The following is a 23,001-nucleotide window of genomic DNA, read 5'->3' as shown; positions in this document are numbered from 1 at the left end:
CGGAGAGGCCGCCTGATCAGGAGAGATCATAGTGGGGTCGTATGGGATGATTCTGGGGCCCAGCGTGGGGCCGGTGATAGTGTTAACACCGAGATGCCATCTGCGAGGCTTGGGCTGCGGTATTAGGGGAGGTCGGAGCCGCAGAGCGCCCCCTGGCATCGGGGCACTACAATGGGCAGCCTCCCGCTTAATTGACATCGATATACGAATCAATTATCATCAAAGGCGTGGTGGGCGAGATAAGCGGGTGGTTGCCCAGAGACAGGTGGGCGGGCCACAGAGCTCGGCTCCAGGAGGCCCCCTGTCACAATGTGATACTGTAACTGATCCATGTTGGTCAGCACAAATGTTTGCTTGTAAACACTTTAACCCCATAACTTGTTTTGTTGAAGTGCTGCAGAAGTGCATCCTCTGTTAAATCTGTGTAGCAGGTTGGCTTCTTCTTGTATTACAACTTAGATTCTTGCATTCTCTACTTTACTTAAAAGGCCCCAATTTGCTTTGAAAAAAGATGGTAAATATTTAATGTCTGTGTATGAAGGGACCAACTCAAAATGTTCATTATTATATAACTTCTGAACCAGTTTTCTTCCTACTTCGAAGTCGTCTTTCTATTGGTAAGTTTACAAAAAGAACTGAAGGTAGAATATCTGACTCTAATCTTCCTTTACATGAAGGACTAAAGTAATCCTCCCTGCAAAACATTTTAGGCCTGATGTAGATAATGAAGGTGCTTAAAAAAGAAATTACAACCATCCGTTTATAATAGCATTCTTAATATAGAGGTCACTACTAGCTCCCTGGCTAGAACCCTCTGCCCCTGTAACCTTACTGCTTGATGTCAATGGCAGTGATCATGGCTGGGTTCAGTAATCTGTCCTGAGAAACTCTTCTGAAATAACAACATTCTTGGCTCAGTCCCCATTCTCCCAACCCTCATCTGGTCCTAAGAAAAAGTCTGCACTTCCCTTGTCACCTATATCTAGTTCTTTTATAGATTTATCTACACAGAATCAAGTACTTGGGCATGGTCAGCAATTTGAAACAGGAGTATTTTTGATTAAGGAAGCATAGTAAATCAAAATATCAAATTCAGAAATTTATTATTTTTCTTCTGGAGCTGCTTAGAAACTTCATTCCTGAGCCTGGGCACCATGGTGCTAGGTGCTGTACAAATACTTGAAAGGACGTGGCAAACACTTCAATCCCATTTATTAAATTGCCTGCATTACATGAATTTAGACTATGGAAAAACACAGATATTCCAGCTCTCTATAACCTCACTCAGATGTCCAAATATGTGCAGTAGCCTCTGAGTACAAGTTGAGATAGAGGATTCCACAGCCTTTGTGCCTCACTTCTGTCCTGCCAAACCAGGGACTGATGCGGCCTGCCACAACCTGGTCTGCTTTCATAGTCATCCCTATGCAAGGCTGAATCATTCTCTGTATTTGAAAGGCCTCCCAAATACAGTGTTTCTCTCTCTGCAATGTCCCAATTCTCTGTTAGGCTAGGTACAGGCATTCAAAAAGCTTGAGGTGGAATTGATCCAAGTTATGCAGTTTTCTGTAAATGGCATAGTTTAGAGAGGTAGCAAACAGAACACACATTTGCCCTCTTGGGGTAGGGGTGGGGAGGGCAATCTTATACTAAGTTTTGCCATTTTAAAATCGGCATATACGCGCTGAACTTCTGTTCTGTTAATGGGTATAGACTCGTTTCCAATCACTTATTCTGTTAAAACTATACGGTCTGTACCTGGCTTAATTCTAGGAGAATTGTGGACTTTGCCTGCAGAGTCCACACTTTCAGCTCCAGGTGTTTTCCTAGGTACATCTTCCATAGCTCATGTGCTTTTCTGGGAAGGGAATTGCATTAACAATCTGTTAACACTGAGACTGGAGCATGAACTTCAAATAAAGCAGCACAGTACACTGTATGGAGTTATGGCTTAGCAAGAGGATACTTTATGAAAGGAAAACTTACACATGACTAGACTTCTGTTTCTTCTGCGAAGAGAAGTATAGTTCCCTGTCCAAGTCTTTCTGCACACTATCTTTTGTCAGTTATGGGAGGGGTATCAAAAAGCCTTATCAGACCTAGTATGAATTTGGTATAGAAATGGCTAGTTTTTCATTTTCTATCAGGTAGTAACATACCTCAACATATGGTGTTGATGCAAGTATTGAAGTGTGATGCAAACGTAGAACCTAGTATGACAGTTTAGTATGTGGGCAGTGTCCATCCTGTGTAGACTTCTGCCAAGGAATGCTGCAGATTTCTAGATGAGTCTACACATTACTTTCACAGGAGTGAAGTACCTCAGGAGCCTTAGGTCTAGATCTGTGGGACTGAGGAGGAGGGCTGGGGACCACAGAGAATACAGATCATAACAAAAATGTCCTTGAATTTGTTTCTCTGTGGCTTTGCATTTTGCACAGTAATTTACTCCTGTCCAATCATGGTGTATAACCTAACAGAAATGATTTGGTACCTATTTTGCATTTTGTTGGTATAAGTGACTCCACACAGCTTAAAGCAAATGTAGAATCAGACTCTTTAGTCTGAGATCAAATGGAACTTGCCTGTTCCTTTGTACTGCACTAATTCATTATTATCTTTGTTCTCTCTTCTTTCTCCATGAAGTACATACGTTTATCATGTGACACAGACTCTGAAACGCTCTATGAGCTGATGACTCAGCATTGGCACCTGAAAACTCCCAACCTTGTCATCTCAGTCACAGGGGGAGCAAAAAATTTTGCACTGAAGCCACGGATGCGCAAGATATTTAGCAGGCTAATCTTCATTGCCCAGTCCAAAGGTGAAAAATGGTGTCTTGCAGCTACTCTTTTTTTTCCCCTAGGGTAAATAAGTGCATGTTCATGTAGTGGATAAACTATTCTGTACAAACTAATATGGAAAAGGAAAATGAGTTAGCACCAAAATGAACATGGGTTTAATTGGAAGAAAAATGTTGTGATTTTGTTGTTGTTTCTATATGAGAAACAGGGAAATGCATCTTGAGACAAACTTGCCTTTTTTGATATTGTTGTTCCTGTTCTAAATATCCCACTACATATACCATCACTTATGCATTTGATACTTTTAAATTAAATTGTAATAACTGCCATGTGCCAGAAGATACCTGAAAAAAACTGAGTATTACAATATCTCACATTAAAGTACTAGGCTTAATTCATTCCCAGTGGGTGCATCTATACATGCATTTACTTTACTTTGGCCTAAATTTATACTGGTATAAACTAGTCTGTTTTAAGCACTTCTGGGCAGGTGTCTACACATGCAGGGATTAGGTAGTAGATTTGAACCTAGTTTCCTGCAGCCCTGCAGTAGGCCCCTGCTACCACCGGGGGGAGCTCCAGGCTCCCCCTGAGTGCTAGCCCATGGGCTGGCAGGGAGCACTGGGCCAGGAGACAGTTGCCTCTAGGCTTGTCTCTTGTCCCGGTGGACTTCTTGCTGCTGGTGTAGGAACAGTGTCCCGGCAGTAGGGATCTCCTGGCCCTGGCTCCCCAATCAGGGACACGGAGTTTGGAAAGAGCTGCAGGGATGGGGCAGGTCCCAGCCCCCTGGCCCAATCTTCTGGTGGTGGGACAGTTAGCTTGCTGCTAGCTGCCCCACTGATGGATCAGGGCAGAGGGCTTGGATCTACACATCAACCCTGCAGCTCTTTCCAAGCCCCGTGCCTTGATCACCTGATTGGGGCATGGAGCTGGGACCTGCCTCTAACAGGGACAGTTCCCAGGCTGGGTGGGGAAGTCTGCATGTGCAGCCTGGAGCTGGCTAGGGGTTGCCTGAAACAGGACAGTCCCCAGCCACTTCCAGGCTGCATGTGCTTCCCTGTGCAGCCTGGGCCTGGCTGGGAACTGTCCCAAATAGGGGAGTGGAGAGTGGGGGCCAGAAGCTTCCTTCTGCCAGGGCAGGGGGATATTGTTCCCACCTGGGCATTCAGGGAAGGGGCTTGGGAGCTTGTTCCCTGCCCAGCTCTGTGAGTGTGGAGTTGGAGGGGGATCAGGCTGGGGAACTTGTTTCCCACCCCTCTTTTCCCACCCCCACAGCTCTCACAGAGCTGGGTGGGGAACAAGCTCCCATGCCAGCAGGGAGCTTCCAGCACTGGCTCCATGACCACAGGACCGCTGCTGGAAGACCCTTATATCCCAGCCTGAGCTCTGAGATCATGGGGCTTGGGCTGGGAGACCCTTATGTCCCAGTCTGAGTTCCGCGGTCGCAGGGCTCGGGCTAGGAGCTAAGGGTCTCCCAGCTGGAGCCGGATGACTCTGGAACTCAGGCTGGGAGATAAGTCTTCAAGCCTGAGCCCCATGACCATGGGGCTTGAGCTGGGAGATAAGGGTCTCCCAGGGCCCCATTCCCCAGTTGCGATCTAGGAGCTTGGAACTCCCTGCTGCCAGGGCAGGGGGACACAGTCCCCACCTGGGCTCCTGTGGCAGAGCCTGCCCTGGCAGCTGGGAGCTCCTGGGGGTAGGGAGCTATCTTTCTTCCCCTGGTGAATGGCTGACTGGGAGCAGATTTTGCTCCCGGTCAGGTGTCTACGCGAGTGCTACAGCATCATTACTAAACCTGAGTAAATTTGCTACTTGCATTTTCAGGTAGCAAATTTACTCAAGATTAGGGGTTTTTAATGTGAAGTAAGCATGTGCACGAGTAGATGCACATGCTTACTTCATAGTAAACTATGCTAATGCAAAGTTAAGCATCTCATGTTGACCCATCCAGTGTAACCTGTTTTCCAGCCAGTGGAGCAAAATCCAAGAAGATTTTGTTTCATTGAGTGTAACTGGCATTTTAGCTGGCATGCATGGCAAGCCTCTCAAACAGCTGGTTTTGCTAGTCTTCTGCTAAATCAGGCTGCTGAATAAGAAAAAAGCTGGAAACGGTTAGCAGGGAGGTAGAGCTTTGTCTTAACGACTGTTTAGCCAGTGCACTTCAGGCAAACACAAGCTAATTACTTTGGAGAGTTGTCAGGAGCCAGTCTGGGCTTTGTCAAGGATGCCCTTTGTAGCCTTGGGTAAATCTCATAACTTCTCCTTTGCAGCTTCTTCACCTCTACAATTGCAATTAAAATCTTTCCCATGGTCCTGTGAAGATAGATAAGTTGTAACATGTCCTTAAGGTAACACCCAGTTCCCTGTTGCCTTGCTTTTTGTGTTGTCACTTACATCGGCACCCAGTAGTACTTGCTCAGAATGTTTGTCTGCTGCACCCGCTTAGCACAGGAGTTCCTGATTTTAAGGGATGCAGGGCAGTGGAGAATCAGGAGCTTGCTTATCTTGGGTGTATAAATATATAAAGACTAGAACTGTTATCATGCTCTTTATTAAGTTTGTGGATTAATTTAATTTGGTACCTGCTATCCCCAGGAGCTTGGATTTTCACAGGAGGTACTCACTACGGACTGATGAAATACATTGGGGAAGTGGTGAGGGACAACACCATCAGTAGGACTTCCGAGGAGAATGTGGTAGCTATCGGCATAGCTGCCTGGGGCATGATTTCCAACAGAGAAACTCTGATCAGAAGCAGCAATAACAACGTAAGAAATATGCCATGCTCTCCATGGGGGTTATGGGGATCCAATATAAAACGCATCTTTAAGTCACAAGACAGCTACAATAACATTAAATGCAGTGTTTGCCAAATGCAGCACTGCTTTACATCTGCCTCATTATCTGTACCAAACCTGATGCTGTCAGCCTGTGTCTGATTTAGATGGCCCATTAAGAACTCTTTCTGCTTCAGAACTACGTAGCTTGTGGTAAGATAATTAGTACCTACTAGGGGTTATATTTCAAATGAGATGGACCGAACTTACAAAATGCATGCTGGATCTTGGAAAATGTCTGCAGATAAGATTTCACTGAATGAGAAATGAGTAGCTGGAGGCAGGCTCTTTGGTATGGCTGAGTTTTACTCCACAGGACCTAGGTCAATGGACAAATGGTGGCTTTATTCATCTTCATGTTCTCCCAGTTCTGGGTTTGGCCTCATGTCTCCATTTAAGTTAGCTTGTTCCAACCTATATTTTTACAGCCATGGATTGCTGTGGCATAAGGATATCCTGGCTATCAAGGAAGTCAAGGGTCCATTCAATCCTATGAACACATTAGACAAGCAATTCCTATAGACAACAGCACACAAGGGAGTTATTAGTCTGGCTGCTCTGGAGTCCTCAGCCTAAATGACCAGGTACCATCTTAGAGCTGGTTGGTTGGTGGTGGCCATTGGCATGAGTTTGGAGTGAGGCTTGAGGGGGAAAGCTGAGAGGTGCACAGTAGTTAGCTAGATGGATCTGGAGTCTGACTTGACTTGAAATTGTGCTTGTTCCTAAAAAATAAACAGTAAAAGAACGTAAGATTGGTGGGAAAGATGTAACCATTTCTGTGCCTCCATTTCATTTTCTTCAGATCTCACTCAAAGTCCTGTCATTATTTTTCTAGGAGTATTATTTAGCTCACTATATAATGGATGACCTTAAGAGAGACCCACTGTATTGCCTGGACAATAATCATACCCATCTGTTACTGGTTGATAATGGCACCCATGGATGCCCAGCAACAGAGGCTAAGTTACGGGCTCAGTTAGAAAAATACATTTCAGAACGTGTTATTCCAGGTTAGTTCATTTCTCAAAATTGAGACCTTTTCATTTTAGTGATGACATTGTACAAGGTTGGGTGATAAACTCTAAGGAGGTAATCAAGCTTTTTTCCTATGGCTGTGAATATATTATAAATATAAGCTTCTGACTGTATCCTCAGTGATGCATGGTGATGGTGTTGGTAGTATACTATCATCATCTATGCATCTAAAAGTAGAATGTTCCTTTTATGAACGAGTAGAACATAGATACATGCAGTATTTATTTGAGATTTCATTGTAAAAGTATTTGAGTGGATATCAAATGGTGTATCCAGCACTGTTCCCTAAGATTCCTGAATTGATAGGATTTCATTCTCCCAGACATCCTTCTGCTGTCAGAGGAAGTAACAACCTTTAGACAATATCCCTTTCCAACCCTCATTTTTGTTTGCTTGTAATTCAGCCTGTGTACCTGATACTGGTGTTATTAAAAAGGAGGCAAGGTTTGCCTGAAGAATGTATGGTTTGCTGTTGCATTAGACCTTGATTGCCTGTTTGTTTTAATATGAATGTTGCCTCCTGATTATCATGTTCACTAATGGCATATAGTGTGATGTTTACATGCTTGGTGTTAGCTAACCTATGATTTTGAAGGACATTAAGTCCTTATTGTTCACTGAAAATAGAATGTATGTTATCAAATATAGATTCAATGAAGCAATAAAACAACACTGCACAAACTCTTTACACAAGAGTGTAGGATTTTAATTTCAGTTAGCATATTCCTGGTTATGAACTAGTGTTTAATATATTAAACTATTGGATTAATTTAAAGCTCTTATATACAATTGCTGGTTTTACAGTTAAATTTTGAGTATGTCTAATCATTTTTGTTAATCCTCATTTCAGTCTAATTCCTCCCATAACCGTAATTGCTTCAAATAGATATTACAAAAACAACCTATAAAATCTTTGTAGATAGACTTAGAAAAGACTGGGCACAAGCCCAAATAGTTGGATACCTGTAACGTGCAGCAGAATTGGAATCTGGAGCCAGACAGCATTTTTTTTTTCAAGTAACTGCAACAAGTAAAATGATTCAAACCAATGAATTCAGCTAATCTGTGTGTGTGTGTGTGTGTGTGTGTATTTAAAATCACAGGCCCAGATTTTGCAGTTTGGATCCTTTCCTTATTATAGGGCAAATTATGCCTTTTAAACTTGACTCCTGAGCGGCTCTGAGAAACATTAGAGTTCTGAAATGCATTTCCTCTTCTGCTTTCCTTGTGTATCAGGAAATAGATTGTTGCAATCCTTCCTGGGTCACAGCATATTTCTCTCCCCCCTGCCCACCTAGCCTTGTTGCCATGGTCCCACTCCTTTACTGCCTACTCTCTGTCTCTTCCTGATTACTTTGATGGGAATGGTTTAGAATACATAGCTCTTGCACTTTTTCCCATTCAAAAATTGTTGGGGATGCCTTTTAGACAGGCCTAGCACCTACGTGCAAGAGCAGTAGGTTGGGTCAACCTTCTGCCTACTTTTCTGTGCGGGTGAAATAGATCCATCCAAAGCCCAGCCTGAAGAGATCAAGTAACTCCATCCTTCCCCAGAGTGCAGCATCTGGGCCCCACCAAAAGGCTTATCCTCCTTTACAGTTATTACACCTACTTTAAATCTTACTCTAAACTGAGATTTGGGATAAAGTTGCAAGAGTTTGCACAAAAATTGACTGCGTCTTAAAGCCCCACCTTTGTGATCATGTAGTGATTAGACTCTCTCTATTTGTTTATTTTAAAAGAAAGCTAAGTTTTTAGCTCTCTGACTTGCAGAAAGACTCTTGAAGGCCTAACTCTTCAAGGTCAGAAAGTAGCAGACAAAGAAAAAGAACCTGAAGTCAGTCCCCAAATTCATATTAAGAGAACTCAGAGTTGGCAATACAAATTTAAAACCCATTTGTATTGCTTTGTTTCTCATGGAGTAGCACATCCCCATGTACAGATGAAAACAAATACTAGTTTGGCAAAATATAGTGAACGTGTTCTTATGAAACGACAGTTTTATATGTTTGCTAAATCAATGAAAAGCAACAGATGTGAATATTAGTATGTATGGAAGATACTCTGAATGCTAGATCTATAAAAACAAACATAAGAACTGTGAGGGTCTATAGAGTAATTTGGGGTTCAAATATATGGACTCAGCAAGCTGAGACTCCCTTTTTGGCTTACTTTACAGATTCTAATTATGGTGGGAAGACTCCAATTGTGTGCTTTGTCCAAGGAGGAGGGAGGGAAACTTTGAAAGTAAGTCTTTTTTTGTCTGACCTGTTCCCAAAAAGTATCATATAATGTTTTGCTCCAATTGTAACCCTGCTAGAAATATTACAGGCATGGCTAGTAGCATTGCCTAGTTATTAAGGTTGCCTCACACTTTTGAAGACCCTATTTCACGGCTACATTTAATTTTCCAAATATTAATAATCCAAATAAAGTGATTTTTTTTTTTTAGTCTTCTGCCAAAACAGTTTTGAGAATGAAGTGTTTTGGGGGAGGGAGGGAGGGAGGGAAGGGCCATGGAGAAGGGGGAAATTTTGCAACACTTTTACTTTTTTAAAGAAAATGTTGGTAGCCATTTTCTTTGAGAACTTGATTGCCTCCATGCTTTGCGAAATATTTTTTGCTGTTCCTCTGAAAATATGCCCAAATTTTGCCTGTAAGAAATCTGTTTACATATTCTCGGTAAAAATTACTTATGGCTTATCAGATAAATTGCCCCAAAAGTCTGTCAACTTATGGTCCAGGCTAGAATTAAACAGGACTTACTTGCAGCTGCAGCTCTGGCCATGTTGAATCTGGGACGAGGATCTTAAATGGATGGTAAAGAGTCTCTCTCTTGAAGTCTGGGTGTCTCCCCTGTTGTCTCCAGGCAGGGTGGAGGAAGAAACTACCTGACTTCAATGCAGAAATGACAAAAGCAGACTAAAGGCTAGGGGAAGGGAAGAAGGAGGCTAGGACAAGATGCCAACTGAGACTGGAGTTGTAGGAGATAGGGTTTGGATTGTCTGTGACTTGGCAGAAACCAGGTAGGGTAGTCTGGAGAAGAGCTTGGGTGTCAGCATTGTGGGGGAAAAAAGTGGTAGGGACTGGATGAGTGCGATGGTGGGACCTAAGAGTTGGTGGGGGAGAGGAGGCTAAGATTGTCCGAACTTAGGGACCGGGGAATTCTGGAACTGGTTGTGGGGGAGAAAAGCAGAAGAGAGGACTTGCAATCACTTGGTAGGGTTGGGGAGCCCTGAAAATGGATGAGGAGGTAGGGGAGACTGGACAATGAGAATGGGTCTGGGAGCCAGTATGTGTGAATGGAATTAGGAAGTGAGGTGATGGGCAACAGATCTGACAAAGAGCAGGGTGGGGTGGGGACTGAGAAGGTCTGAGAAAAGAGGGTAGAAATATCTGGGGAGGAGGGAAGGAATGGAGATGGATGAGGAGCCTGGGAGGAAGACAGGAACAGAACCATGGGAGAGGTATGGGCATAGAGGGAAGTCAAATCAGAAAAATCATCAGGAGCAGGAGAGGATGACTCCTGGGAATGGAAGCTGACCCAGAATGAGTGAGGACCTGTGAAAAAATGGTAGGTCATCAGGTAACTAAAGCCTGTATCATAATGTATGTGTACTAGGATATCTGATTAAGAAAATAAATCCACACTGACTACTACCTGGTAATGATGACTTATCGTCTTTTGAGCAGTCACAGTTGCTAGTCCCAATAATGACCGAAAGATCACATTACTTTAACATCAACACCCACTACTGGCATTTTCATTTCTCTGACCATCGAAGTGGCAGTTAATTAAAATTAATTTTAAGATTAATCTTTTAGTTTACATTACACATACCCACAAATGCAAAATATTAAAGGATGGCCTCTGGTTCACTGTCAACATTTAAATTATTTTCTAATCCTCCTCTTATATTTCTGTGGAAAGCTTCACTCACAGATATTTTGTAACATTTAGTCCATATGCATAATGAGTTAGGTGTTTTAATATAGTCAGTCTTCAGTTTAAGTTTGAAAGTATTATTTCAGTGTTTAAATCCATATTGATTTGCTTCTTATCATGCATCTCATGGAAAAAAGCTCATGTTGCTTTAGGTGCCCAACTGTAGACATTTAAATTGAAGCTTTTGGCTTCAGTTCTTTCAGCTGCCTTTTTACACACCATGAAGAGCAGTTCCTCAAGCAAACCGTATGAATTACTGGAATGTTTTGCAGAAATATCGAAAACACAGTATTTCAAATCAAATATAAATAGCATGCTGTAAATATTCATTTTAAAGCAGACTAACTAATGCATAAGATACTTAATCAGAGGAGTAACTGGATCATATAACCCAGGAAAGAGCATATGCCAGTCTCATTACTTAGCAGTGTTATTGGTATGATCAGATGTCCATGTTTCTGTTCTTGTTAAAGTTCATGGCTAACGTGGTCATCTCAGGAAGTAGATGAAACTTCAGTTCAGTCCAAGATGGTACAATAATTATTTCCATGCTGCAGAATTTTCCTGCTGCCATGCTTGATGGATCTTACTGGTGCCAGCACTTGGCAGTATCTGAGATACATGCCTGTAGAACAGCCTATGTTTTATCTTTGATTAGTTCAACTTCTTTTATTTAAAAAAAAATTCTTACAGGTGTACTTATGACTTCCATTTTAGCTGTGTCCCACCCCGGAACACAGCTTTGGTCCAATCAGCTTGGAAAGCATGTTTCTTATGTCATAAATCCATTGTCCAATTGGAAGATATGATATATACTTGTGGTTTTGACCACCAGAAATTAATTTCTGCTTCATACGACTGCCTTTTTTGGATAATATTAGTTCATCAGTGGACAGTCTGTCTTTGCTGTGGTTAGGTAATGAGACTGTCCATTTGTCTTAATGTATTTTTATCTTCTGCCATCCACTAGATAGATTTCTACTGTTAATGGCAGATAAAAATTAAAACTTGCTGTTGCATATTGGTCAATACCATGTAGTACCCAGATTTGATCTTTAGAAGTAGTGACTCCATGTAGCAAAGTTCATTATTTATTCATAACTTTCTCATTTTAATTTCTATAACCTCATACTTTAAGAAAGTGCCTGAGTAAAACTAGTTTGATCTTTAGCAAAAATAACTAAAATGCAAGGTGGAATTATCAAATTATATATAAGTATAAATATAAAATTAAATATTAAATGTTATATGTACTAACATACAGCTATAACATAATAATATATAGGCCTGTTAGTTTAATATCTAATATTTTGCTGCTTACGTGTTTTTTAAAGGTCTAGTGCTCACATCTCCACAAATTAGGTCAGAACCTGATACCCAATCGTTGCTTTATCAGAGCAAGACTGCTCACAAAGGCGGCAAGAAGGCCATTAATGTTAGGGTTTTTTTACTTCTCCCTCTCTGGAGGCTGTGTTGTAAGCTATCTTAAACGCTAACTATGCTTTGTAATTTTCTTATTCTCTTAATCAAATTCTATATTCCCTGTATCCCAATTCCTGTCCCTGAGCCCTCATGTAACTATTTATGGCCATCTAATCTTATCAATGGAAGCCACTGTGGAGGGCCAGCATTGCTACAGTTGACAGCACTGACTGGAGCTGTGGGTTTCTCTGTTGACTACATAAAACTATATTAAAACAATGTTTATTTTTTGTCTTTGTTTTCCTAGGCTATCAATGTTGCTGTCAAGAGTAAAATCCCCTGTATAGTAGTGGAGGGTTCAGGTCAGATTGCAGATGTAATAGCAAGCCTAATGGAGGTGGAAGGTTCTCTGTCATCTTCGTGTGTCAAGGAAGGCCTGCTGAGATATCTGCCTCGTACTGTGTCAAGACTCTCGGAAGAGGAGACTGAAAGCTGGATCAAATGGGTAGGTGCAGGTGATGTCAAGAAATTGCTGAGGCAGAAAGGGCAGTCCTGAGGGAACTAGAGGGAAAAGGGTCTGTCATTTGAGTCCCAAATTGCTTTCTTATAATTAAAAACCAAAAGCCAAGCCCTAGAGCACTACCATGAATTATACGCAGTCCACTTGCTCCTGCTCCTCCAAGTTCTGGAAATGACAGTGTAGCTGTTTTAAAGCAGAGCTGAGCACATGTCCTAGGGCTGCTTTGTGTCTCAGGTATTCTTCTTGACCTGGTCTCAGGTCTGCTCTAACGCAACTAAGTTTTCGTATTTCCAGGGTTTGCCACAGACTGAGTGAGAGAAAGTGACATGCTTCTGGGCTTGAAAATGGAGGTGATGTAGATCAGTGGTTCTTAACCTTTTTAAGACACATGGACAACAGGACACATTTGTAAACATCAGTGGCCAGTCCCAACCCAGAGCTCCTCACTCCCGACCTGCTGCCCCTTGCCCCCAGGCCCCAGCCCTTTAGTGTGTGGAGTAGGGGGTGGGTGTGTGGGGCAGGGGGGCGGGGGCAAGCAACCCCTTGCAGGCTGGAACTCTGCCAGCCTGCAAGGGAGAAGCCATGGTTTCCCATGTTTTTCTCCTTGAAAGGAGAATCCATTTTTAAAGTTTGCTCACAACCCTTTCATGTATTCTTGCGACCCATTGGTTGAGAAATGCAGGTGTAGATAAGCCATTTTTCTCACAAAGTGCACTTTAAACTGTGGAACTCATTCCCACAAACTATTTTTAAGTCCAAGAAATTAGTAGGTCAAAAGTGATGGGAGCCTTCCAAAGATAAAGAACAACCAGAGTTACAATAGTGAGAATAAAAATGGGGACAAGCTCAACATGCTTTGAAATGCACATTAATCCTCATGCATCAAAGCTCCAACCAAATTTTAATTGGTAGTGGCTGAAAAGAAACTTCATCTATGGGCTGTTTAACCCTTAGCTGCCTACTACATAGTTTCTTACTCCTTTATCTGAACCAGTGGCTGCTGTCTACTCTTCTTGACAGAGTATTGGACCAAAAGGGCTGGTGATTGCAGCATGGCAGTTCCTATGTAATCAGAAGTATATCGGGGTGCAAAGTGGGGTGCAGTAGCAGTGACTTGTACTGCAAGGGTGGCTGTACCCCCTACTCCCAGCCTCTGACCTCCCCCACTGGGGCAGGCAGACCTCACCATGGGAGCTGCAGTTGGGAGAGTTTAAGTCCCCAGAGCAGCTAAGAATCCCCCCACTTCTCTTTCTGCTAAGAGGCATATTCCCTTCCCCTCCCTTTCCCCGACCTGCTGCTGTTGCTGAATCCACTGTCCCAGGGGTGAGGAGAGTTCCTTTTTTTGCTCCACTGGCCTGCATGTGGGCCAGGCTTAGCCTGGAACAGCAGTTATGACACTGGTGGATAGGCAGGTTTCCCCTCCCCATGCCAGCTCTTGGGGTGGTGGGGAACACCAGAGGAGACTGAGCAGAAAGGGAGAACCTGGTTGCCCGATGTCACTGCCACTGCTCCTCTCTTAGGCTGAACCTAACCTGCTTTCAATGTGGCTAGAGCAGGACATGAGCTCCCTTCACCTTAGGGACAGCAGGGATGTAGCGGCAGTGGTGGTGGTGGGGAGGAGAGAATGGTAGGAGAGAAGATGAGCAGGGGAAAGGAAATGCCTCTGAGCATGGACAAGAAGGGACAGGGGAATTTTTACCTTCTTCACAGACTTCTAAAAGTCTCCAGCTGTTGATCCTGTGGCATGATCTATCTGTCCCAGTGGGGGAAGTCAGAAGTGGGGGAGTGGGGTGCAATCACTACTGCAGCACCATTTGCTGCTACTGACCCCACTCCCAAAACCCTGGAATCTGGATCCATTTCTGGATCAGAAATGAGGGTGCAGTCACACCAATGCACCTCCTCTGGATCCACCACTATCTTTGACATAGGTGAAGAATTGGAAAGAAACCTGGAGTGAGTGACAAGGATTCACTTAACTAGCAGATTTCACATGAATATGTGGTGATAAAATGTCATTTATATGCATTTCCACAGTGTTTTCTCTTGTAAGAAACTTGCTTTGAGGACTTTAGCATTGCTGCAGTTTCTTCACTTTCTTTTACCCTTAATAAACCATCACTTCAGATTTAATCATGCTGTGGGCAAGCTCCCTTTCCAATTCCTGATTGGAGAATGTAGTTGAGCAGTGTTGTTGTTTGCACCCTGACCAGTTTTCCATTGCATCAATATATCCCCCATATAATTTCTTGTGGTGGGCACAACACAACTTAATGCTTCATCCCAGCTATACTATACTTGGGGGCTAGGTGAAGATTTAACAACAGAACATTTATTCTTAGAACAATAGAAGAACAGTAGAAATATAGAAGATTTATTCTTAGCTTTGTCCCTTAACAGAAGAGAGGTAGCGCTAGAGAACTAGATGCCACTGTGGTAGAGTGTACATGGCTTATGCTTGCCTCCAACGATACTTGGCACCAGCTTGAGAATAACTTTCTGATTCCCTTTTCATTGCTAACCTACAGTTCAATCTGTTTCAGCTCTTTTTCTGTTCTTCTTAGCAGCAGCTGGAAAAATGGAGTTCATGAAATCTTAGTGATTTGTTATTTTTAGAATTTTTACTTCATAATAGCACTCAGACTCAATGAAGGAGCCATTAGTGTGGGGTAATCAGCTTTTTTAATTACCTGTCCAATGCTCCATCTCAGGGTCTGTCTCTCTTCTTTCTTCTGGTCAATTATCTTATGGCCATGATTGTTCTGGTGGGGAATGATTGCTTTTTAGAACATCCGTTAATATTCTTAATGTTAAATTCATGAAAATAGTCCATTACCTTCTGTCCATTTCAGCTTGTTTTTCATCTTGGGTTTTTCTTTTTTAATAACCATACCATTACATGTTTTTAAAGACCTGGGAGTTCAGTCTAGGCCTCAAAACTTCTACCTTTTACTCTTGCAGTGATTATAGGATATCACTTACTGTTTTCTGCTCTTCTGGACATGCAATGATTATTAGACAAGTATATATGTATGTTACAGACTGCTGTGCGAGATGATTATTCTGCAAAAGATATATCCAATGATCTATGCATTTCATGATATGACAGAAAAAACTAACAGTCATCTTGTGTGGCATCTTCTCCAACAGTAACCTCTGTCAAATGCTTGTAATACTCTTTTTTTGTTGGATCAAGCTGTGAAATACCACTCCATGAGGGTGACCACCTTTTCAGAATGGAATGGCGGGACACATGCCCACCTCTCTCCCTCCCACCCGGTGGTACGGCCAGAGCAGAGCTGAACAGAACAGGGGAGGATGCAGGCTGCCTGCTCTGGGGCTCAGGGCTCCCCACTGTGTTGCCCTTTCCCTAGGAGCTTCCGCGGGCCAGCAAATGGGACCCTGCACAAGAGGGCGGAGAGGCTTGGTGCTGCTGCTTCTGGGAGCTCCGCAACAGTTTCTCCCCAGGACTGCATGCACTACCCTGGATGAGCCGCCCATGGTGTGCTCCCTGGCTGAGCCCTGTAGCTGCACATTCCTACCTCAACCCCAGACCCTAAACCCCAGTCCTGCTCTGGCTGAGCAGCCCCTGCCCCACTCCCTCCCTCACCATGAGGGCTTCAATCTCCGCCCCTGCCCCCTATGCTCCCTCCTCCCCCTCTCCTCTCCCCCATAGACTTACCTGCAGGGAACTGCTCTCCATCACTGCCTGGGGCTATCTTGCTGGCCATGTGCATGTGTGTGCATGCACACATGCATGTGGTGTCCCCTGCATCCCACTTCCCCCATCCCCAAACAGCACCTTGTAGGCTGGAACTCTGCCAGCCTACAAGGGAAAACCTGCCATTTCCCTCATTTTTCTGCAGCAAATGGAAGACCTGGATCCCTGCACAATACTGAGAATCCAGGACAAGTGCTGTCTTAGAGTTGTTCAGCCTGGGACCAGGACTTGATGTTCACATTTCAGGACTGTCCTGAGCAATTAGGGATGAGTGGTCACCCTACATCCCATAGATGGGAGCTTTGATAAGCTTTGATTTGTTCCTGATCCCATTCTCCCTCATTCAGGAGTTAGTTGAGAAACAAGGGAACTTATAGTCTCATGGAGCACCTATACATGTCCACACTCCAGCAGACTCCAGGGTCTCATATATCAGTGTCCCCGCACTGAAAAATGGCATTGGGGGCACTTCAACTAAAGTTCATTCAACTCTGAGAGCTACTCTAATTAAAGTGCCCCTCTCCCCTGCCACTCCTGGAGCATGTGTATGCCTCTAAATGTCTAAATAACTAGGAAGAAATAGCTTCTGTCTTATAGGTAAGAAACCAAACTACATATATATCCAGAATGAAATCAAACTTGATCTGTACTTTAAAGTTTAATAAAAAAATTGTTCTCAGACAAACCCCATCCCAGTCAAATATCTATCCAGCCTCCTCTTGAAGACCCCCAAGGGAGGAGAGAGCACCACCTCCCTTGGGAGCCCATTCCAGAGCCTGGCAGCCCTAATTGTATAGTAATGCCTCCTGATGTCCAGCCTGAACCTTCTTTCTAACAATTTGTGGCCGTTATTCCTAGTAATACCTGGTGGTGCCTGGGAGAACAGAGCCTCCCCCAATTCCCGCTGGTCCCCCCTGGTGAGTTTGTAAACAGCCACCAGATCCCCTCTCCTCCTCCTCTTGTGGAGGCTGAATAAATTCAGGAACTTTAGCCTCTCTTACTAGGGCCTGAACCACTGCCTCTTGACCATGTGAGTGGCTCTCCTCTGGACTCTCTCAATGCTAGCCACATCCCTCCTGAAGTGCGGTGCCCAGAACTGGATGCAGTACTCCAACTGTGGCCTGACCAACGCCACATAGAGGTGAAGGATCACCTCCCTGGATGTGCTTGCAATGCATCTGTAGATGCACGCCAAGGTGCAGTTAGCCTTACTGACCGCTTCCTTGCGTTGGTGGCTCATGTTCATCCTGGAGTCAACAATGACTCCAAGATCCCTTTCTGCCACTGTGTTGACAAGAAGGGTGTTCCCCAGCCTATAGGTGTGTTGCTGGTTCCTTCTCCCTAGATGCAGCATCTGGCACTTGTCTGTGTTGAATTCCATCCTATTCTCATCCACCCGCCTCTGTAGTTTGTTTAGATCTAGCTGGATTCTGTCCCTCCCCTCCAGCGTGCCCACCTCACCTCACATCTTGGCTGTGTAGTGCTGGCACAGCAAGCAGATGCCATGATCCTGGATGCCAGTAAGCTCTTTGAGAATAGAGCTAAAACACGGGCAATTGCCAAGCTAAGTCACAAGCGAGAAACTGACTGTCAGAAGACAGGGGCTGGAATCTGGAAAAAAGGGGTCAAGGCAGTTCGGGGCATGGGGAGTCAAGGCTGGAGCCTGGAACAAGGAGTTGGTAGGCAGGAATAAGGATGAAGCCAGGAAACCAACAAGGTGAACCCAGGAAACAAGAAACTAGGACCAAACAAGCAGCACTTAAAACACTAGGAACAAAAAGGCAGGACCCAGGGACTGGGAAATAAAGGGTCAATGGTTGGAACCAAGGCATCTGTTATACTGAGTAGCCTGCTGCTTATAAGTAGGCAGCTGCCCCATGGTAGGGGCACTTAGGCTACTGGCAGCCAGGCAGACTCAATAATCAGGACCTGCTGGGGGCAATATAGCCTGCTTTCTGCCCTGCCTCCTGACCTGCCTCCAGTAAGAAAGGGGACAACTTTTCTTCTCTACTTCCCCTTACCCATCTCTTGCCATTTCATAGTTCATATTTTCTAGGGTCAGAAGGGACCTGAACAGATCATCAAGTCTGACCCCCCTGCCCTGGGCAGGAATGAGTGCTGGGATCATGATACCCCAGCCAGATATCTATCTAACCTCCTCTTGAAGACCCCCAAGGTAGGGGAGAGCACCACCTCCCTTGGGAGTCCATTCCAGAGCCTGGCAGCCCTAACCATAAAGTAATGCCTCCTGATGTCCAGCCTGAACCTACTCTCAATCAATTTGTGGCCATTACAGAGCCTCACTTATTTTCTGCTGGTCCACCCTGGTGAGTTTATAGATGGCCACCAGATCCTCTCCCAGTCTTCTCTTGTGGAGGCTGAATAGATTCAGGCCTTTCAGCCTCTCTTCATAGGGCCTGACCCGCTGCCCCTTGACCATGCGAGTGGCCCTCCTCTAGACCCTCTCAATGCTAGCCACATCCCTTTTGAAGTGCAGTGCTCAGAACTGGACGCAGTACTCCAACTGCGATCCCCCCGCTGGTCCTGCTTGTGATGCATCTGTAGATGCACAAGATGTGGTTAGCCTTACTGACCACTTCCTCGCATTGGCGGCTCATGTTCATCCGGGAGCCAACAATGACTCCAAGATCCCTTTCAGCCACTGTGTTGTTGAGAAGGGAGTTCCCCAGCCTGTAGGTGTGCTGCAGATTCCTTCTCCCTAGATGCAGCACCTTGCACTTGTCTGCATTGAATTCCATCCTATTCTCATCTGTCCACCTCTGTAACCTGTCTAGATCTAGTTGGATTCTGCCCTCTCCTCCAGTGTGCCCACTTCTCTCCACATCTTTGTGTCATCAGCGAATTTGGACAGTATGCTTTCCACACCCACATCCAGATCGCTGATAAAGATGTTGAACAACACAGGCCCCAGGACCAAGCCCTGGGGGACTCCACTGCCCACATCCCTCCAGGTCAAAAACGACCTGTCTACTGCCACTCTTTGGGTGCGACCGTCTAGCCAGTTTGCCACCCATCTGACTGTGTAGGCATCAATGCTGCAGTCACCTAATTTTTTTTAAGAGAATGTGGTGAGAAACAGTGTCAAAGGCCTTCTTAAAGTCCAGGAAGATGACATCCACCTTGACACCCTTGTCCAGGGACTTTGTGACCTCATCATAAAAGGAAACCAGGTTAGTCAGGCAGGATCTTCCCTCAATGAGTCCTTGTAGACAGAGTTAAAATTTAACCATGTGTAAGGGAAGAGAGCCCAAGATAAACAGTTCTGTGATACAGAATTTCTGAAAGAGACATTAGCAAATGTCGAGGGTCGGACCCAATGATCTACCAGGTCCCTTCTGACTCTAGAAATCTATGAAATCTCTATAAATCTATTAAATGAACTGATAAATCCCAACCTAACTTTAAACCTGGTGTTTCTTGTTGTAGACCAAGGAAGTCCTTGAAAACCCACATTTACTTACTGTTATTAAAATAGAAGAAGCAGGAGATGAAATTGTGAGCAATGCCATTTCATTTGCTCTATATAAAGGTGAGTGCTTCTCTCATCCTTTTTCCATTTTAATTTTGCTTTGCTTTTAAGTGGCTAAAGGAAAGATAGTATGGTAGTTGGAGCACTCATTTTAGGATAATGGACACCTGGGTTCAACACTTTGGACAAATCGCTTAGTTTCTCGGTATTGCAGTTTATTGGGCATAACAGCATCACTTTGCCTCTCAGTATCAGATCACTTTGTAACACCCCTATAGTCACAAGACCTGGTTGCTGGTGGGATTTCAAACTTGATGCACTCCAAGGCGTGCTGTTATATTCCAGGTTCAGGTACCGGCATGCTGAACAGTGGTTGTTATGCTTTGGGAAGAAATATTTTAACACACCTGTAGATCTACTACATTTTTAAGCTGCTTTGCAAGCTATAATTGTGGGAGGTTTCCCAGAGATTTAAAGTAGAAAAACCACCGCCCCCAAATTAATCTTATTTATAACATGTGGGGGTCTTTTGTTGGATCATCTGAATGGAAGCTGGGATTCTCAAAGGAGGATTCTAAGGAAATTTGGCACCTGTTTTATAGTACATGAGCCCCTAATTTCTTTAACCCCTTTTAAAATGCCTGTTGGAATTGTCATTGAGGTTAATGGGAGATAAATGGATGAAAAGTTGGAGAATGTGCCATATACAGGGACAGATCCAGGTGGGGGGTGTACTGGTGCACTTGCGCCACCCTCTTTCCACACCCCCCCCCCTTTTGATTCCTACTCTACCCAAAGTTTTAAACCAGCTGCCTGGCAATGTCAGCAGCACTTCCAGTCATGTGGTGCTGAGGGAGTCACTTGTTTTCATGGCTCATTATAATCTGCTTTGTCCCTTCTAAACTTTGTTCCACCGGTATTAATGACCCTCTCTTTGTAATGATGTTCCACCAACCAAGCTATCCTTTGTTCTGCAATCCCACTGTCTGTTAGCTGCTCCTGGTGTTGAAGCTCCTATTTCATAGCTTCACTGATTGTTTTTAAATCATTCAAATTAACTTATGTTTTTGCTTCAATACAGCTGTAGGCTCCTAGAATATTAGTAAAGCTTCTAGTTTATTTTTAACTGGAGAAAAATATCTGTTGTTCCATATGTAATGATGCACCTCGCCATCTGCATCCACCTTTTCAAAATTCTCGATCAGCCCATGGCTATATGTGAGGAAACATCAGTGTAAATGTTTTGCTCATGTCCCATGTTAGTCATATTATGTTTGGTGAAACGGATAACATTTCACTGAAATTCTGAGTGTGCAAAATTTGACCCTGATGTTGAAAAAAGGCAGAGTACTGCTACGTCACACAAGTTTAAAATCTAGGAGCAATGTAAATCCAGCCCAAATATCAAACAATAAAACTTAGCAACGCTTTGATACTCTGAACTCATAGAGAACATTTTCTGCAATAATATTTTGTTCCTGGAACAGAAAAGGAAATTATTCAGAAACCAATACAAAGTTTTTTCTTCTACTATATGTGCGGGCTGGGAGTGCCCCGAGCCCTTTTTCGCGCTGCATGCGGGCTGTGGCCAGCAGCCCGGGCACGCGGGGGCGGAGAGGGGTGGCTTTCGCTCTGGAATTAGGCGCGGACGCGTATCGGTAGTTTAAAAGATTGTTTACTTACACCGAGATGGCAGTGGTGCAGGCTGGAAAGCTTGCTTAAGTTGCGGTTACAGAAAGAGAAAAGAAAACAAAAACTCGAACCTGCAGAACACGAGGGTACGTCGCATAGGGTTCCGGCGACGGGAAGAGGAAAATACGAGGGTACGTCGCATAGGATTCCGGCGACGGGAAAATAAATCCGCAGGACTCGAACCCGGGTAGAAGAGCTCTGAGGCCGATCGTAAGGGTTCACACGAAGTTTGTTAGGCTCCGTGCGTTCTTCCGTTTACTCATCCACACGAAATTTGCTAGGTTCCGTGGGTTTGGTTCGTAGCGCGCGGGTGGGGTACGTCTAGGAATTCTATCGGCGACGGGGAGAGGCTAGAGATTGATCAGATCTCCGTTGCCTGCTTCAAATGCACTGGGTCCGTGAGGATCCACAGCGCTTAGAGATCTTCACACAGCGTGAAGATCTCCTCCTCCCTTGTTCGTGGAGTCCTCCAACTTGGGCGGAAACCACTCAAGCCTCTTATATGGCTAGCAAGCCAATCACTAGCCGCCACGTGTGAATAATTTAGAACTGGCCAATAATGGGACTCAAATTAGCATACCAATGGCGGGAACTCTTTGCAACGAGCATTTCCTCTCTGCAGCAAAGAAATGCACCCTGCAAAGCAAGCTCCAAATTGGCGGGAAATTCTCCCTTGCACCGGGGTTCTCCTCTGCAGCAGAAAACTCCACCGTGCAAGGAAGCTTGCAATTTAGCGGGGACAATTTAGCAGTGCCGAAGCACACACAAATAAAAATCACACCTTTTGGGTTGTGACACTATACTATAGTAGATATGTTTTAGCCACAAGTTAGGTAATCGGTTATATAAAGGCTTTAAAGCATCAGATGCAAACGCTCTGATTTATCACTAATATTACAATAAACAATTAACAGTTTAATTTCTAATGCTAATGTTTGTTGAATTCATAGCACTTCCTCTTTCCTGTATTCTTACTTGCAAAGTCCATTTAATCACTGCAGTAATTTGTTTCAAGGATCAATTTCTCTTTTCAGATACTCTGGTTACTCCAATGATTTTCTGGTTTATACCTGTCCTAATTGAGAACGGGACTGTCTATGAAGTTCACTAGGTTTATCTGCTACCAGTCTCTTTTAGGGGTTCTGGGGAGAACTTGATTTCATGGTACAGGATCAAGATCTTTGAGTTCCTTGGGGAAGAACACCCCAGCTCAGTCTCCATGGACTGATCTTAGCAGCACTGCCAGGATGGGATATTAACTTACTGGGTGGGTCATCAGGAAGCTAAAGTCTGAGGTGTGGTTGTTCCGTTCCTCGATCCATGTTCTATTTCCCAAACTTTGTGCAACCTTTTCTTCAGATGGAACACCAAGTTCACTTGGGGTACTTGGAGGTTATGGAGCCAAAGAGGCAAGACTCCTCCATTCTATGCGTGGTATCAGAGGTCCCCTAGGGACTACCAATACATGTGGAGTGAGTGTACCCATGAAGATGGTAAATGAGTCTAGGATAAGCTGTTTAAAGGGGCTATTTAT

General features: G+C 44.1%; 1 protein-coding gene across 1 annotated transcript in view; it reads left to right on the top strand.

Annotated features, from left to right (window-relative positions):
- Nucleotides 1–23,001, top strand: part of TRPM8 (transient receptor potential cation channel subfamily M member 8) — a 119,640-nt gene that overhangs the window by 27,038 nt on the left and 69,601 nt on the right. Inside the window, exons 4-9 of the mRNA XM_006036639.2 lie at nt 2,647–2,824; nt 5,400–5,572; nt 6,477–6,651; nt 8,856–8,923; nt 12,352–12,549; nt 19,733–19,835. Of these exons, the coding sequence (XP_006036701.2) occupies nt 2,647–2,824; nt 5,400–5,572; nt 6,477–6,651; nt 8,856–8,923; nt 12,352–12,549; nt 19,733–19,835 (895 nt within the window). The remainder of the gene's footprint in view (nt 1–2,646; nt 2,825–5,399; nt 5,573–6,476; nt 6,652–8,855; nt 8,924–12,351; nt 12,550–19,732; nt 19,836–23,001) is intronic.

Source organism: Alligator sinensis, unplaced genomic scaffold (assembly GCF_000455745.1).
Source record: "Alligator sinensis unplaced genomic scaffold, ASM45574v1 scaffold985_1, whole genome shotgun sequence".
Taxonomy (NCBI): domain Eukaryota; kingdom Metazoa; phylum Chordata; order Crocodylia; family Alligatoridae; genus Alligator; species Alligator sinensis.
This window is presented reverse-complemented; position numbering and strand designations above follow the sequence as displayed.